This window comes from Filicampus tigris, chromosome 17 (genome assembly GCF_054856515.1).
Source record: "Filicampus tigris isolate MCC_2025a chromosome 17, RoL_Ftig_1.0, whole genome shotgun sequence".
NCBI classification, from domain to species: Eukaryota; Metazoa; Chordata; class Actinopteri; order Syngnathiformes; family Syngnathidae; genus Filicampus; species Filicampus tigris.
In genome coordinates, this window is record NC_141233.1 from 5,388,562 (window position 1) to 5,406,333 (window position 17,772).

At 41.2% G+C, this 17,772-nt stretch overlaps 1 protein-coding gene across 1 annotated transcript in view; it reads left to right on the forward strand.

Annotated features, from left to right (window-relative positions):
• The window catches only part of zzef1 (zinc finger, ZZ-type with EF hand domain 1), a 37,868-nt gene that overhangs the window by 10,370 nt on the left and 9,726 nt on the right, over positions 1–17,772 (forward strand). The window contains exons 14-51 of the mRNA XM_086013487.1: positions 1,114–1,205; positions 1,297–1,511; positions 1,591–1,724; positions 1,792–1,862; positions 1,943–2,057; positions 2,231–2,399; positions 2,575–2,696; positions 2,784–2,906; positions 4,611–4,780; positions 4,946–5,027; positions 5,110–5,311; positions 7,260–7,387; positions 7,512–7,752; positions 7,866–7,945; positions 8,049–8,139; positions 8,215–8,698; positions 8,785–8,949; positions 9,119–9,238; positions 9,339–9,500; positions 9,648–9,780; positions 9,864–10,002; positions 10,095–10,260; positions 10,357–10,619; positions 10,711–10,883; positions 10,987–11,173; positions 11,260–11,420; positions 11,743–12,023; positions 12,291–12,465; positions 12,558–12,690; positions 12,763–12,986; positions 13,133–13,441; positions 13,534–13,634; positions 13,722–13,857; positions 14,039–14,398; positions 14,483–14,626; positions 15,284–15,452; positions 15,539–15,637; positions 15,752–15,917. Of these exons, the coding sequence (XP_085869613.1) occupies positions 1,114–1,205; positions 1,297–1,511; positions 1,591–1,724; positions 1,792–1,862; positions 1,943–2,057; positions 2,231–2,399; positions 2,575–2,696; positions 2,784–2,906; positions 4,611–4,780; positions 4,946–5,027; positions 5,110–5,311; positions 7,260–7,387; positions 7,512–7,752; positions 7,866–7,945; positions 8,049–8,139; positions 8,215–8,698; positions 8,785–8,949; positions 9,119–9,238; positions 9,339–9,500; positions 9,648–9,780; positions 9,864–10,002; positions 10,095–10,260; positions 10,357–10,619; positions 10,711–10,883; positions 10,987–11,173; positions 11,260–11,420; positions 11,743–12,023; positions 12,291–12,465; positions 12,558–12,690; positions 12,763–12,986; positions 13,133–13,441; positions 13,534–13,634; positions 13,722–13,857; positions 14,039–14,398; positions 14,483–14,626; positions 15,284–15,452; positions 15,539–15,637; positions 15,752–15,917 (6,485 nt within the window). The remainder of the gene's footprint in view (positions 1–1,113; positions 1,206–1,296; positions 1,512–1,590; positions 1,725–1,791; positions 1,863–1,942; positions 2,058–2,230; positions 2,400–2,574; positions 2,697–2,783; positions 2,907–4,610; positions 4,781–4,945; positions 5,028–5,109; positions 5,312–7,259; positions 7,388–7,511; positions 7,753–7,865; positions 7,946–8,048; positions 8,140–8,214; positions 8,699–8,784; positions 8,950–9,118; positions 9,239–9,338; positions 9,501–9,647; positions 9,781–9,863; positions 10,003–10,094; positions 10,261–10,356; positions 10,620–10,710; positions 10,884–10,986; positions 11,174–11,259; positions 11,421–11,742; positions 12,024–12,290; positions 12,466–12,557; positions 12,691–12,762; positions 12,987–13,132; positions 13,442–13,533; positions 13,635–13,721; positions 13,858–14,038; positions 14,399–14,482; positions 14,627–15,283; positions 15,453–15,538; positions 15,638–15,751; positions 15,918–17,772) is intronic.

Sequence of the window (17,772 nt, forward strand, 5' to 3'; positions counted from 1 at the left end):
TTATAATCCAAAAATATCCATCCATTATCTAAACTGCTTACTCTCACTCGAATTGCGGGTTAGCTGGAGCCTATTGCAGCTGACTTTGGACGAGACACCCTGAATTGGTCGGCAGCCAATTGTAAAGCACATATAGGCAAACATCAGTTCACACGTATATTCATGCCAAGTGATAATTTAGGGCTGGCTGGGGTTGTGAGGCAGACCTTCTAACCCAACGGTGTCGAAGACTTTTGCAAAGGGCCAGATTTGGTGTGGTGAAAATGTGTGGGGGGCCGACCATACAGCTTCTAGTTGCTTTCATTTTTACGGCGTTCTTTACTAGTCAAGTTGTCATAATTTGCATGTTTCGCCTGGTAGTGACTGTTGATGTTGAATTCCTTGAAAACAGCCACAGTCTCTTTGCGAACACAGCTGTTTTGTATTTCAGTGAAAAATATGCCAATTTCCACTTGTCCTGGAAGGAACGGCCCTATCTGTCAACGTTCTTTTTCATTGCTACAGTCGCTATTTTAGAAATGTGCTGGAAAGGTCATGCAGCGAGGGGTTCACGACTTTGAGAGTGTTGTGTTCGGAGAGGGAAAACACGGAACGCATTTCCCAAAACACCCGAGAGTGCGGCCAAAGGTCAGCTGCCATCTTCTGGTGAAATACAAAATAGCTTTTTTTACATGTGTAGTTTGTACTGTGGTCAACAGTACTAAACGAGCCACACATTACTAATTTTATGCCAGAGGCTGCAGGCCGGTGGAAATTTGAACACGGGACACATTTGGCCCCCAGACCGGACTTTGGACGCTACTGTTTTAACCACTCGCTCACCATGCCGACCATCCAAGATATGTTCAATTATATTCAAAGGTGATGGATGAATAGCTGGATGAAGTGATTTGTGACATCACATTTCATTATTCATGGGTTTATATTGAAGTCATGTCACTTTTGACCATCATCAGAAGAGGACCTTTCGAAGAATTACAAAAAAACATTTTGTTCCAGAAAAAAAGTCCATCACTAAATATTCATTCATGTAATAATTTAATGAGGTGGGACACATGTTTTTTACGGCTGTCCTGTTTTGTCATTCAGGTTAACCACTCTCTTTTCCTTTAGGACTCCTCTCACCTAAAGCTGAAGTACCTTCTGGACTTCTCTGGTCTTAACGTGGCTCTCTTCTGGAGTTTCTACACTAAGCTGATGGTGATGTGAGTAATTGCAGCCACTCTTCTCTCTTAATACGACCACATTCATGCAGTCTAAATTTCACTTGCAACTGTGCTTGTGGCTTTGTCTTAGTGAGGGAGAAGAGGTGTTGAAAAGCAGAATTCACCTTCTCCAGTTGCTACAGAACTGTTTCTCCATGCTGCCCAATCCATTGACCTCCCAGGGCCCAGAGATGAGCAGCACAACGGCTAACAGAGCCCCAGCAACAGATGGGCCATCCACATCCAGCAGTGCAGATCTTGATTCTGTCAGGGCTGTCCAGCAGCTTTACTCTCACCTCTGCCACAGTATGACCCATATACCCATTATCCATCAACATCAATAACAGGTTGAGATTCCCGATAATATTGTCCTCCCTTGTTTTAGTTGTGAATGAGCCCGAGGGGGCGACATTTGTGGAAAAGGCCTTGCACAAGGAGGCTGTGAAAGCCATTCTTAATGGGGCAGCTGTTTTCTTCCCTGATAAACACATTCGGCGGGACAAGCTGTTCCACATGATGGTGTGTGGACATATTCATTCAAATGTATCTTTTTGTTTGTATATTGAACGTTGGAGTCTTTTTGCAGAAAAATATCACAGAAGAGGATCAGTTGCCATCTGTAAAAATTACATTTGAGTCGCTATGTAATTACTTCAGGTAGGTATACTGTAAAGATGTGAGCACGTCATATTGTCACATACTGTACATGCACGTTTGACACATTGTACTCTATGCAGTGATCTGGATCCAAGTGGCCTTCTCCTGCTCCCACCGAAAGGCGCTCCCTCTGACTTTGACATAAGCCCGATTTTAGCAGTGATGGAGACACTTCTGCTAGTGGCAACACAAGAGGTGAGATCACTGACATCTCTTTAATTATGGTGATTTAAAAAGGCAAGCAGAATCACAGTTCAATCCCGTTTTGTAACTCTACAGTTAGCAACATTTGTGTTTTTTGAGTCCTGTCTTATATTGTAGAGAGGGTGATGGTTCTTTATGCTGATGCATGTTGCTTTTATCTCAAGTGTGAAGTTATGATGTCGGAGGGCAGTGGTGGAATCAGTCGGCAGACAGTGTTGCTGTCCTTGTTCTGGGCTCTTCAAGGGAGCCTCCTCTCTTGGTGCTACCTCCAGCTTAAAGGAGGCACCGCCTCTGCTGTTACCATGGAACTGGCCAGAGTCATCCTATTAAAATGTAAGACACAACCTCAAATAAACATGCAATTATAAATCTTCTTTTCTAATTCAGTGTCTTTATCTGATAGCCATATTTTGTAATGCAATGAATTTAAGACTAAGATAATGATCTTCAATGTGTTGTTTATATCACTTTTTTTTTAAGTGTATATTGATTTTTGCTCTCTCGACAGATGTGGATCAATTCTTGGGAAGTATCAAACGTGTACTTGGTTCCCTGCTGGATAAGTACACCGGCACTGAAATTACAAACAAACTTGGCAAATCTATCATTGCCACAGTCTTCAGACAACTGGTAATGCCCAATTAGGTCATGATTTATAATAAGACAGTTGTATTTGAGTTGACATTGATTAATTTAATGCAACATTTGCTCTGGCAGCTTATTTTCCTCCTGGAACTTTCCCCTTTGGACATTCCTCACTGTCTTTTGCTCAAGAGCTTCTCTTCACTGATTGAGCTTCTCAAAAATCTGTCCGTTGGCACAGGAGACATTTTTTCAAAGGTTAGTGTAATCTGTGGCTTACTTTTCAGTGCATATTGCTTAATTTAGGGATGGGACGCTTAAATGATGGAAGGGGACGCCATTTTTCATCAGTGTTACTGGGGGACACATAGGACCACACGCTTCCTAACCAAAATTATGACAAAAATGCTATTTTAAATATGGAAATAATAAATGCATACATGTAAAATATGTGCTCTTAATACATTTCCTTTTTTATAATACAGTTCTCAATGCATGTACAAAAGGGCCACTATTCATCATCAAAAGGTTCGAATCAAACAAAAAATAACCACATACTGTGATGATAAAAATTACAATTCAAAGACGGCACAAAGCTGCTGAATATCAAACCATCATGAAGTGCAAGAACAAATTTTGTGAATTTATTTCACAAAAGTTAACTCATTCTAATTTTAATCATATTTAGGTACTGATTGTCCTACATATCATACCAAATCTTCCCCTACTCTCGTTGGGGCAGTATAAGGCCAAATGCAAGTGCAACTAAGCCATGTCTACCATCTAATGGTGAATGGTGATATTACAATTTAAAACTAAAAAGTCAAACCCCGTTATTTGCAGTGGATAGTGACTGGGCCGGCCAACAAATAGCGAAAATATGTGAGGAGACTCTTAAGAGTGTGGTCGCCCATGGGCCGCCAATTGACCACCCTGACTTATTGGACTATTTTTTTGAATCACTCTTTAACATGGTTAATGGGAGCATATCACAGAAGCAAGCAATAATATCCTATCTATATGACACTAAGTAAAATACGTAAAGCCTCCAAATGAAGAATGTTTGATGAGAACATTGAAAACAAAAAAATGAATCACTTTATCTCATTTGTTTTTGATATAAAATACAAGCAAAGCGCTTTAGTGGTTGGCATACCAAGAAAAAGCCGGTACAGTTGTACCATAGACTTTTATACAGGCATAGTTGTTATTTATACTTACAGACTGTATGGAAGAGTTATGTACTATAGAGTTAAAAAACAAAACAAAACAAAAAAAACAAACATAAAAATCCATTAACCCATTAAGGATGGGAGTGGAGAACCATCTTTCTACCCTTAAAGCCTGAAGAGCATATACGTCATTTTCTTTTTTTTTTTAATCCAATTTTTGTTCTCTTAACCAATGAAATGCATCAGTATACACACGTGACGGTGTCGTGAGCTCGCAGAGGATGTTTTGGAATTCTTTCGAGTCATAATGGCGGACGCCATCGATCGCGGGAGCTTTGAAATGATTAATGGCAGTGATATAGACGATGCGCTTGTGGACTTTGAACCAGTCGAACGTGATATATAGTTAAGATATATGTTTGTAGACAATGACAATATCGATATCTTTGTAACAACATAGAGGATGGTAATTACCACTCGATTTTTAAAATTAAAAATAGTGCTTCTCTTACACTGACACTTTATTTTTACATCTACGATTGAAACAGTAAAGATGAATAAACTTGGGCCTGTGTGCAAGCCACATGTCTAAGGTCTCAAAATCTTTTGAAATTATGTTTCTGCCTGCTAAAGGGGCTGAGATATTAAATATTTTGTAGGTGTTGAATTTCTGGGAAAACTTCAGGTTTTCAAGGGTAATTCCAAAGACGACCTTAGGTTTTGGGGAGCTGTTGAGCCAGGCGCTTTAGGCTTTAATGGGTTAATGAGTCACTTACCATGGCATTTGTAGGTGGACCAGGAGAGCTGGCACCAACCCCAACAGCCAGTGGTGCTAAGGACCTGGACAATGGAGTCCTCTCATAACTATGAAGATAGCCGTCATGAGACCAACATCTTTGCCTGCCCTGGTGCTACGTCGTTTGAAGTGGAGTTCGATGAACGTTGTGAGACAGAAAAGAGGTCAGAGGAAACATTGCACTTTTCTTTACTGCTTTCTATCAATCCAGCCCATTCTCATCAATACAGTATTAATAAGAATGTGATGTGATTAAATTGAATTTCAGTACATTTCACTCCCACGCACACTCACACAAACACACATCTATATTCTTTTGATTTCCATAGGTATGACTACCTGGAATTCACTGACTCCAGAGGTGGAAAGGTTCGCTACGACATGAAGGTTGGAAGTGAAAAGTGGCCAAAGGTAGGAATTCAGCCACTTTTCCACAAGATGCATTCTTGTAGCCTGTAACTTTTACATGTGTTTCTTTTTTCTCTTTCTCTAGAAGGTAACATTTGACACAGGCCCTCAGCTTCAGTTCCTCTTCCACTCTGATAGCAGCAATAACGAGTGGGGTTACAAGTTCACTGTAACAGCCATGGGTCTGCCAGACATCACCATTTCATGGATGTCCGACCTGCAGCTGCTTGTGGCTCGACTAATGGGGCGTCTCGCCTTCAGAACCCTGGCACTGAAATCACCTCATGGTGAGACTGTTGTCTAAAACTGTGGTTTGACTGTTGTTGATTCATTTTTGCCCGTTTTGAACCTATGGTCCAAAAAGTTTATACATTTAGGTCACTGCTGCCCTTAATTAATATCACTGGCTATTAGGGGTGTAACGGTACACGTGGGTGTATTAATACGTTTCGGTATGGCATGTTCGGTTTGGTCCACTTGCGTTCGGTTCGGTCCACTTATTAGCGCGAGCTTACGCACGGGTGCTATTGACTGTTGCATGCGGGAGAGGAGGGCGGCGGCACTATAGGAGCCAGGACGCCAGAAGCCGTGATAAATCATAAATGCATGGATAAATGGCATTATAATGGCATACACAAACAAGCCAGAGCTCGAAGGTCCCCCGTACACTGCGGTCTCCTGTTTGGGAACATTCTAGCTTTCCTGTTAAAATCGCCGATGTGGAAAGGTAACACATCTAACATAATAACGAATATCCGACTTTTAATGTTTCTTAGATGAGGAAGCAAGCAGTATTTTTAGCCCAAAACAAAGTACAACAGCTCTGTTCTTCGTTCTCCGCTGCTTCTCTCGCTAGCTGTACGATGCATTTATGAACCTCGGAAACATCACAACTCAGCAAAACACAAATCCGACCACAACACAGATAACCCAATTCGTTACAATATGCTGTTGAACGTTCAAAGATTTCAATGCCTAAAAAGTGTAAATAATTTCATAAAGACGTTAAAGTTACTGTATTTCATTATAAAAAGTGTTTTAATACACTTAGCAATAATTGCAACTGTTATTGTATGTTTTTTTTTTTTTTTTTTTTTTACACTTTCACAAAAAGTGTATATGTACTGTAATGACAACTTGTCTTAAACTTGAATACTGTCATTGGCGCTTGCTGCTGAGTGTTTAAAGATTTTAGTGTTTTAATAATTTACAAAATTAAGAGACCTTTATTGTTAGTGTATTTTTTATTCTGGTGTATTGTCTTAGAATGTCACCCGAATGGTTCGCTTTTATCTTTTTTTTCTAAAAGAAAAAAAAAAAGTACCATTTACTTGTCATCTTTTCAAAATAAACATATTTAAGAAAAAAAATCATTTTTTTTGTACCGAAAATATACCGAACCGAAGTTTCCAGGAAACCGAACCGAAATGTGATTTAGTGTACCGTTACACCCCTACTGGCTATTACCCAAATCCTTTTTCTTGTTTCTATATTTTCACTGCTGAAATATTATGCACAAATGTTCCTAAGTTTGCGTATAATATTTATACTTCAGCAGTGAAAATATAGTAAATATAGAAAGAAGAAAAAGGATTTGGGTAATAGCCAGTGATATTAACTTTTTTTCCTATGTACTGTAACTTTTTCCTATGTACTGTTTTCTAACACTTTTTTTTTTCCCTAAAACTAATTCATGCTTGTCCTGTATAGTACCAGTCACCAGGTTTACTTTATATATTGACTGGTAGTGTATGTACAAAGGATTATTCAGATTATTGTTGATGCTTTTTATTAGGACTGGGAAAAAATATAATATAGTGATGTATCATGATACTTTTTATGCCGATACCAAATTTTGATACGTTGATGAAGTATCGATAGTTTTGATACCTTATGTTATGTTATGTTTTGTTTTTACGATCTATAACATACTTTTGGAACATTTGACGTCCTTAAAGTTGAGCTTTGTGAATGGAGTTTGATTTATTGCACTCCTGTGTATCTGGAACTGTTTATGCACTTTTCAATCGTGACACTTGAATAAATGTCAAATGGCATTTAAGTTAAAAATTTGGAAACACATGCCTCAGTTTTATTATCAGTTAATATTTATTTTTATAATACTTAAGTATCGCAATACGTTTCGGATCACAACCCAAGTATCGATAGCCGTATTGGGACAAAACTGTATCGTCCCAGCCCTAGTTTTTAATCATAATTTCATTGTTTATTCAGAGATACGCTCTGTGAAAGAGCTTCCACTCTGGAAAGTGTCCCATGTTCAATCTTCACCTCTGTGGAAGCCCATTCTTCGACATGGGTTGTGTGAGTCAAGGGACACCGATCAGACAAAAACAATTCAGGTATACAAAACTATTCTGAATCTAGTCATGTTTGATGTGATTGTCATGTTCTGAGGACATTTCCATCTTGACCTTACCCAAAAGGTCGTGCTCTTACACTGTTTTTTTTTTTTGTGTATGTTAGATTAGCAAGTATAATCTTGATGATGTTATGAGGCTCCTGGAGGACTTTGCCCGATGGAACCCTTCCCAGGAACCCGCAGACAGCAGAACAGAGCTGATGAGAAACCTTGTGCAGTCCTGTAAAAAACAGGCAATGAGGAATGAACTAGCTACTGGGACAACAGCAGACCATGCTGTGAATGCCATTTGGGCTGTCATGGTCTACCACACACCAGTCCTTATCCAAGCCCTCAAGACCTACGGTAACGTGTACTTAATATCAGTTTTAATAGCATAAGTATTACATACAATGACTTGATTCATATAGCATGACTCACTTTTAAACTTTTCTTCCATTTTATTATTTTTTGTATAGTAAACCAGGAATGTAAGTCCTGTCTAAATGAGGACTTCGTGCAGGTTTATTCAATGGCAGATAGCATCAGAACCTGGATGGTAAGCGTTACAAGATCCCAGACGCTTGATGACTTGCTGTTGAATTTGCTGTGTATGTGATCCCCTCCAAGATCTTAAATCCATGATCCATGTTTTCTGTTAGTTGGAGATGAAGCAAAGATATATTGTTGGCAAAATGAATGTTCCTGATGAGAAAGAAGGAGGCACTGATGAGGTTACAATCGAGACCTTGGGTGAGCATCGCTGCTTATTCATGTCTTTCATCATTGTACCATTTGTCTAACGTGAGATCGTTTCTTTCTCGGTAGCTGAGATGTGCATTGAGAAGTGCCTCCTGCTCTTCAGATTTTCTCCTTGTGGTGTGCCGTGCCCCGAGGGGGATTCTTCCAAAGCTGCAGAGGGCAGCAGTGCTCTTCTTCACTGTCCAAGTTCAGTTTCAGAAGACGATTTCCAGGCTAGCTCCTCACTTGAACATTCGACAGCAGCATCTACACAGGAGGCTATTGAAGCCAAACCAGTTGAGAGCCAATCCTCCAATGTCCTAAACCCCTCCTGTAAGCACTGCAAGTCGGACAACAAAGGCTCCACAGAAAGCATCTCTTCCTGGGGAGTGGGCAGTCCAGCCTCCCCCTCTGCATTAACCCATAAAGCCCCATTCAGTCGGGCACGGCTACGCCTCCTGTCATGCCGCTCGATGGAAGAACCCCGCACGTCCCCCTCGATCAAGGATCGCTACCCAATTCTCAAGCACATCCTCAACTACATAAAGGACAACGCCCTCACAACTGCAAAGTGTGTGACAGTCAGTCTCTCATTGGATAGTGTTTTTATTAATTATGCCATGCAGCTTTTCGACATGCTGTTTTTTTCTCCTATAGTGTCCTGCAGACATTGTCGCTGAACAAAGCTCAGGCCGTTAGTGTTTGCAAAGTCCTGGTGCTCGTTCAAGAGTGTTTGCATTCCCTGGGAAAGCCACACCTATTTCAAGCCCCTTGCGTCCTGTTTCTACAAGAACTGTTGACATGTCAGAAAGACTTCACCAGGTATATGTTTTGTATTTCAGTGGCTAATATAAAAGGTAATGGGAATAACAGTATCATGGGCAAACATCTCGATTGCTTATTTCTTGAAGTTGCATATTATTCATTTGTGTAATTGGGCCGGTTTGACAACAATAATGAAGTAGAGTTGAATTCAACTGTTCTTTTTCAGTTATTTCTCTCAGTTGTCAGACAGCGGGCGAGAGCTAGGGGAGCAAGTACGACGTTCCTACCATCAATTGGTGCTCATTCTGGTTGAAGCCGTGCAAGGATTCAGTTGTCTTAATGACAAGTAAGCATATGTTTCTATTTCCACTTCAACTAGAAAGTGATTGGAGCGCACAAGTTTGTGTTTTGACCAGTATAACCTTACCCTCGTCACTCCTTCCCAGAGCTCTTCTACCAGCCCTGTCTTGTGTGCAAACCTGCTTGTTGCACCTTCTAGACTTGAATTGGGATGTGCACGACATTCCCCTCTTCCTGAACATCAAGCTTCCTGAACTCTTACTTAGCATGTCCCAGGAGAACATTAGTGTTCATGACATTGCTATCAGGTAAAATTTGAGCCATGGTAGATGTAGATTAGGCATAGGAATAGGAAGTATGGACCATTTTTTAATTCCTCTAATTATCAGTACGAAATGTATACCAGAGGTTTTACATACATGTTGAATTATTCCGTGGTCTATGTTCATGTTTAGCCAGTGGACAGAGGAGGATGAAATTGCAGACTACAAGAAGAACCAAGAATGGATGGATGAGTGCATGGATGGAATGTTTGAGAAGTGGTATGACAAAATTGATGAAGAGGACTCTATGGAGGACAGACGAAAGGTACATGAAAATAGAAGTCCAAAAGTGATTGATTCAAGTTTAACAATTTTGAAGAGCAATTTCATATGCTGTTCCATCCGCAGATGCACATGTTCATTGCACGTTATTGTGACCTGCTCAATGTTGTGATTTCCTGTGATGGCTGTGAAAGGATGGCACCTTGGCACCGTTACCGATGTCTCCAGTGCATGGATATGGACCTCTGCAAGACGTGCTTCCTCAGTAAGTGATTAGTTCAAATGATAATAGTCATGATCATAATATAATAGGATAAAAGCAACTTGATGAAACCAAACTGTATATATGTTAAATAGGTGGTGCCAAGCCTGAAGGTCATGAGGATGACCACGAGATGGTAAACATGGAGTATGCCTGTGACCATTGCCAGGGCCTCATTGTTGGCAGCAGGATCAACTGCAACGTGTGTGAAGACTTTGACCTGTGCTTTGGATGTTACAATGCAAAGAAATATCCGGACAGGTGACACATTCAAATTCAAGTACCGGTAAATGTTTCTCTTTTAAGCTCGGAGTTGTACTATGTCACTAACCCTGTTACCATTCAACTAACCTTTAGCCACCTGCCCACGCATCGGATCACAGTTTACCCGATGGTGACCATCAGAATAAGCGATCGCCATCGTTTGATTCAACCATACGTCCACAACTACTCCTGGCTTCTGTTTGCTGCTTTGGCACTCTACACTTCAGAGGTGATAAGTGAGAAGCAGATAGATGGCGAATCTTTGGACAGTACCACTTTGAGCCAAGCATCAGCCCTACAGACATGCTGCTCCAAGCTTATCACTGACTGCTTGCTCAAGGGGCAAACCAGCAAAGGTATCAAACTCATTTTTTTTCTAAATAGAATTGGTGGATGATCTCTTTTTGTTTTTTTAACTAGTGTGCAAATGCTGCTGACTTCCTATAGGTCTTCGCTCTTCAGCTTTGCTCAATCTGCTGTTGTCCAATGACTCAGCCTCCGACAGTGAGCTGTGTCCGGTCTCCCCAGAGTTCTCTCAGGAGGTCAGTACTGCCACAGACACCTCATCCCTCCCTGGGAGTACTGCAGCAATCTGCTCCCCTTCATCACCCAAAGACAAGGTGAGCTACAAAAATAAATATTTTTCGCATACTGGATGTATGGCACTTTCCAGCTGATGCGCATTTATGCGTTTAACATATCAACTTGTCATCACACTTTTAGATTAAACCGTCAGGAGAAAACCAAAAATCAAAGGAAGTGATCTCTCCTCCGACTGAAATGTTTTTACAACCTAGCACGACAGAAATGGAGAAAAGAAAACTTGTTACCCAAGACACTTTGGAATCAATCAGCCTTAGCAAGACACCCTCCGTGTCCAGCGAGGACCCCCTTTCACCTGTGATCCGACGTAAGTTCCTTAATAAGCTTGGTTATGTCACTGTTCATTTATGTTAAGACTTAAACAGCTACCTTATTCTGTTGTATTTGTAACAGCTTCAGACTGTAGTCTAGCAGTCAACTCTCCAGCATCAGATATTGTCAAGGAGACTGATGACCGGCTTCCCAAGGTCCCCCTCCAGGAGCATGTCTTCGCTGAGTGCTCCAGAGAGAGGATCCTGGGACTTCTAGCAGCCATGCTTCCTTCTGTCAAACAAGTAAGTCATTCATTAATTAGGTTTAGATCACTTGTATTGTCTTTTAATGGTTTCTTGCAAACAGAGACACACACGTCTTTTTAAATCTCATATCTTTGTTATCAACTAGGCCAGTGGCAGGTTAAGATTTAACCGAGATAAAATGTAAACATATACTCTGAGAACAAAGTAGGAGCTTTTGCCAGTTTTATGCTAAATGAGTGAACCTTTTTCCTGAAAACACCTTAATGGTCGGTCAAATATTTTGTCCTTTGCAGTTTGTGATTTTATGCAAGGACTTTTATTCTAAATGATACATTGTTTGTGTTTTTCCTCATTTTAGGAAAGCACTCTGAGTCTGCCTAGTGTCAGCTCCATCCTGCACCAACTTTTCAGGGCAGTCATTTCCAATGCTGGGTCCCTCAATGAGACATACCACCTTACCCTGGGGCTACTGGGACAACTCCTGATGCGAATCCCTCCGATTGAGGCCGATTGTGCTGTCACAGAGGCCCTGACAGACAAGTATGAGTTGTTGACACATGGCGAGCCAGCTATTTGTGACACTCATGGATGGAAGACCACCCAGTTGCTCTTTAGCCTGGGGGCTGTCTGTTTAGACAGGTACAGTATTGTACTCTTGAAGCTACTTGCACCACACAAGTGAAGCTTGCTTTTACAGTGCCTCTATTCCTATTTTTATTTTTTTGAAGCAGCAATCATACTTGTATATGTTTATATGTAGTGCAAATTGTCTACTTCTAGTTATGTATTATGATTAATTTAAAGAAGCGTTCCCTTACTGTAATACATGCATACTCTTCTCGTACCCAACATTTGGGTTTTTGTGCAATTTTTGCTATGATTACCTCTACTTTTCTTGTTTTTCAGTCGTATTGGTTTGGATTGGGCATGCACAGTAGCAGATATTTTACATGACCTGAACACTTGCCCTGGTTGGAGTACTGTCATTGCTGCCTTCACTGATCATTGTATTCAGCAGCTGCCACAAACTCTGAAACGCACCAACCTCTTCACCCTGCTGGTGTTGGTGGGATTCCCGGAGGTAGGAAGAAGTACAAAATGTACCATTTGTGTTGGACTTTGATCATTTGATTCGACTCTTGCACAAATAATGAATAATCTTGTGCCTCTCAGGTGCTGTGCATTGGCACGCAGACCGTGTTCATTGACAACGCTAATGAACACCACACCATGATCTTACTCAAACATTTCACAGAAACAAACCAGGCAGCAGTGGTGGATATAAAGACTCGCAAGAGAAAAACAGGTCAGTATTCTTGTAGTATTGGAAAAATGGCAACAATGAACACTTTGGGCTTTACTTTTTTTTTTTTTATAGTCAAAGACTACCAACTCATCCAGTCTCAGGATTCTACAGCATGCCTTGCAAGGCAAACTGAGGGCGAGTGTTCGCCTAAGACACTGCTCAGCCGCTACCTGAACAACTTCATCTCCATCATCTGCCACTTGCTGCAGACCAGCCAGGAAAATGGCTCTCTTGATGCTGTGGAGGCTTCTTGGGTTCTCTCTTTGGCTCTTAAAGGACTCTACAACGTGCTTAAGGTACCTGTCATGAAAAACATAGAAATCTGCAAGTCAAATCCCATTTTAGCACAAATATCTGCAGAAAATCAGATTGTGTGCACAATGATAATCATTTGATTAAAAGACACACTTATTTTTTTTAATTCTCTTGTTATTCTGTGTAGAAGCATGGCGTGGAGGAAGCTCAGGAAGCCATCCAGCAGTCGGGATTAACCCAACTGCTTGTGAGCAAGTGCAGCAAGGGGACGGGTTTTAGCAAGCTGTGGTTGTTACGAGATTTAGAGATTCTCTCCATCATGCTTTACTCCTCCAAGCGGGAAATACATTCCATGGCTCAGGACCCAGAGCGGGATCAAAGAGAGCAAGACAAGGAGCATGACTCGGACCACTCAAGCAGCATAACTGATGACACAGATGTCAATAGGCCAGATCCACTAGACGGTCTAGATGAGGAGACTAAAATTTGCTTTCAGGTGATGAGGAAGACTACTTCTTTTTACTGTTAAAAACAAATAGGGGAAGAAATAATTGCATATGAATGACTAGGTTCTTCTCTTCCGGACAGATCACCCATGATGCCTTAAATGCCCCACTGCCCATCCTACGAGCCATGTATGAGTTACAGATGAAAAAAACCGACTCCTTCTTCGTGGAGGTGCAGAAGAGGTCAGTATAAGAAGGTTCTCTATTCAAAGTTATCCTCTGCATCAAAGATTTCCCACTTGATAATGTGACGTGCCTGTTCGTTTCCAGATTTGATGGAGAGGAAATAAAAACCGATGACACGATCCGCACTTTAGCTCAGAAATGGCAACCCCCAAGGCGGCCTCACTCAGAGGATAGAAACACCAAGGCTGTCGACACGGACATGATTGTGGCATCTTGCATTGTGAGTTATTAGCTAAGAAATCACCTTTACATAGAAATTTGAACACTTCCCTCCTACTTTATATTTTTTCTCTTAGCAGGTATATTGTCAAAGAGCATTACTTTTAGTGAAAAGAAAAATACGTCTAGAAAATATGTGGTGAGGGTGTGTGTCATTGTTAGGATTTTTTTTCCTTTTGCAGTCCAAGCCCAGCCAATGTGAAAAAGCCACCGACGAGGTTAACGTGGTGACACAGCGACTTATCACCAACTCAGAGAGCGACTTGCAGATCAGTTACGCTAAACAACGGCGCACGAAAAGCTCAGCGCTGTTGCACAAAGAACTGGATGTTCGCAGCAATAGGGCAGTTCGTCAGTACCTAGTGAAGGTTAACCATGCCATCTCCACACTGTACGCCCGCCACGTGCTAGCCTCGCTTCTGGCCGACTGGCCAGCCGAGGCTGCATTGAGCGAGGAGGCCCTGGAACTGAATGGCGCTTCTCACATGGCCTACATCCTGGACATGTTAATGCAGCTGGAGGAGCGGCTACTGTGGGAAAAGGTGAATAGTGGGAGGAGCATCAGGAGTTATTTTATTATTGTCAATTTGATTCCACTGAGTCTAAACTATGCAATGGTTGTTCAGATTCTCCAAAGGGTATTGAAAGGCTGCAGCCCGAGTATGCTGTGCAGTCTTTCCCTCACCGCTTGTCAGTTTATGGAAGAGCCAGGTATGGCAGTGCAAGTAAGAGAATCCAAGCACCCATATGACAACAACACAAACTTCGAGGTACGTATATTTGTATAGTCGGCTTATTTTTTTCTTTACAGCATAAAAAGCCATAGCTAACAGCTTTTAATGTTTAATGATCAATTGCAAAAAAAAGTAATAAACATACATTGAAAGGGATTTGTAAATCATTGTTTTCAAATAGGCGGCACGGTGGCCGACTGGTTAGCACGTCCGCCTCACAGTTCAGAGGTCGTGGGTTCGATCCCGGCTCCGGCCTCCCTGTGCGGAGTTTGCATGTTCTCCCCGTGCCTGCGTGGGTTTTCTCCGGGCACTCCGGTTTCCTCCCACATTCCAAAAACATGCATGGTAAGTTGATTGGATACTCTAAATTGCCCCTAGGTGTGATTGTGAGTGCGGATGTTTGTCTCTGAGTGCCCTGCGATTGGCTGGCAACCAGTTCAGGGTGTCCCCCGCCTACTGCCCAAAGAGAGCTGGGATAGGCTCCAGCATGCCCCGCGACCCTTGTGAGGAGAAGCGGTACAGAAAATGGATGGATGGATGTTTTCAAATAAATATACTGTAGGTAGATGGCTGGATAGAGTTCTTAATGGTTATTAACCAAAAAAAAAATGAAATCGGGAGAAAAAAAATAACTCAAGAGTGACGTTATTTACAGTTTTAAAACACAATTTTGCATCTATCTTTTGCTGCCAGGATAAGGTGCACGTCCCAGGAGCCATTTACTTGTCTGTAAAATTTGACTCCCGCTGCCACACAGAGGAAGGTTGTGATGAATTCATTATGTCCAGCAGCAGTGATTTCCTTCAGGATGTCCACATCTTCAGTGGCTCTCCTCAGAAATGGTCTGATTTTGAAATTCCAGGTAAAGGTCATTTTCTTAGTTGCAATATAACAGCTCCTTTTTGTCGCAGTGTCAAGCTCTTTTTAGCAACATGTATCTTTTCTCAGGTGATACTTTGTATTACAAGTTTATGTCAGACATGAGCAACACAGAGTGGGGCTACAAGTTTACGATTACGGGGGGACACAGGGGTCGCTTCCAGACAGGTATATATAAATAAACACGCCACTCTACTGAATGCTCATGATAGCATCATAATGATCCACACTTGTTAACTCTGTTCTTACCCTCCGTGTGCTTTTGCTTCTCCATTGAGTCAGGTTTTGAGATCCTGAAGCAAATGTTGGCTGATGAACAAGTGCTCAATCAACTGCCATTGACAGACATATGGGAGTGGCAAGTGGGCGTGGCCTGTCGCCAGACTGGGAACCAGAGACTTAAAGCCATTCACCTGTTGCTGCGCCTCCTCCAGTGTCAATCTCAGACGTAAGTGAGAGGCCTCATTTTTGCTCTAGCTTTCTCTCCTTGGCTACTTCTGATATCATTGTATCGCCTTAAAATCCTATTTTGTTGACTTATTGACTAACTAATTTGTGTGAGCAGCTGAGATGAATACAATGTTTTTACATACATCATTTACAATGAGAATCAAGGGGGAGGGAACTCCCATTTAGAATTCAACAGATACTGTTATTAATAGTAAATAATAATACAATCTTTATCAATACAATCTTTACTTACATTTTCTAATGTGTTCATATCCAATCATAAACATTTGTTGATTATTTCCAACTTTGACAAATAAATATTTTAAAGAAATGTCAGTATAAATAAAACATATGAGACTGGCATATCAAGATTCCCATCCATCTGGTTATTACATTATATCAGTCCAAAATCCGACTTGGGGGCCAAATGCGGCCCGTGTTCAAACTTCTACCGGCCCGCAGCCTCTGGCATAAAATTAATGAGTGGCTGGTCAATAGTGTTGACCACAGCACAAAATGAACATGTAAAAAAAGTTATTTTATACTTTACCACCAGATGGCAGCAGACATGGAGTTGCCTTCTCGGATGCTTCCGGAAATAGGCTCCGAGCCCGCTCCGCCTCCCTGAACACCCCATCTCAAAGTTGTGTTCGGTGTCAGTGTAAACACGTTGTTGCATGACCTTTTGTGTGGCCATTTCTAAAAAGAGAGACTTTAGTGAAGAAAAAGAGCTTCCAGGACAAGTGGAAATTGTCATATATTTTTCACAAAAATACAAACCAACTGTGTCTGTCTAGTTCGCTAAGAGACTGTGCTTTTTCAAGGAATTCAATATCAAGCGTCACTACCAGATGAAACATGCAAACTACGACAAGGGGACTGGTAACAAACGCCGTGAAAAATTAAAGCAACTTGAAGCTGAATGGTCAGCCCCCACACATTTTCACCTCACCAAATCTGGCCCTCCTTGCAAAATGGTTGGACATCCCTGCATTACATCAAACCTCCTTTGCATTTGTTTGAGCAGGCTTTGCATAAAAGCCTCCATAAATGCCTCATGTTCTCTACCACAGTCATGTGGGAAAGATTGTGTTTAGGAATTTGCCTATGTGCAGACTGACCTTGGTTCCATCTGGTCAAAATGGCAGCGACATACACTCATTATGTGTTCTCAAGGTTAGGATGTCCTTTAGCTACACAGAGCAGCAGTCTATTTTTTTGCAGACAAGACATACAATTGGTAGGTTTGATTGGCAAATTATTTTAAAAATACTTTATTTGCCATTGGATAACAAATGTAACATATACTCTATATCAGTGTTTTTCAAACTCTGTGCCGCGACACACTGGTGTGCTGCCAGATAATGTCAGGTGTGCCGTGGGAAATGGTCTAATTTGTGCGCCTGTGCGGTCTAGCGCCTGGCAGCGTAATCATGTCTTTACCACATTGTAGTACTCTTCCATACCAGCAGGTAGCAGCAGCAGCAGGTAGCTAATTGTCTTTGTTTAGAGACAAACGAATTAGTGACGCATGTTTATCCAAACAGGCTCATGTTTCACACTAAGTATCAATATGAAACATTATAAAATACTTTTTTCTTTGTGTTTATTTGATTCCTTTTCAAGACGTTACAATATACTTCATTCCTCAATGTTAAACAATGCTTATATAAACAATATAACACTTATATTGTTAAAATAAGCTTTTTTTCTTTCACAATTTCAGCTGGTGATGTGCCGCGGGATTTTTTCTATGAAAGAATTGTGCCTTGACTCAAAAAAGTTTGAAAAACACTGCTCTATATAATATGTGGTCTTCAGGAGGGTCTTGACTATGTGCTCATTATTTTGCT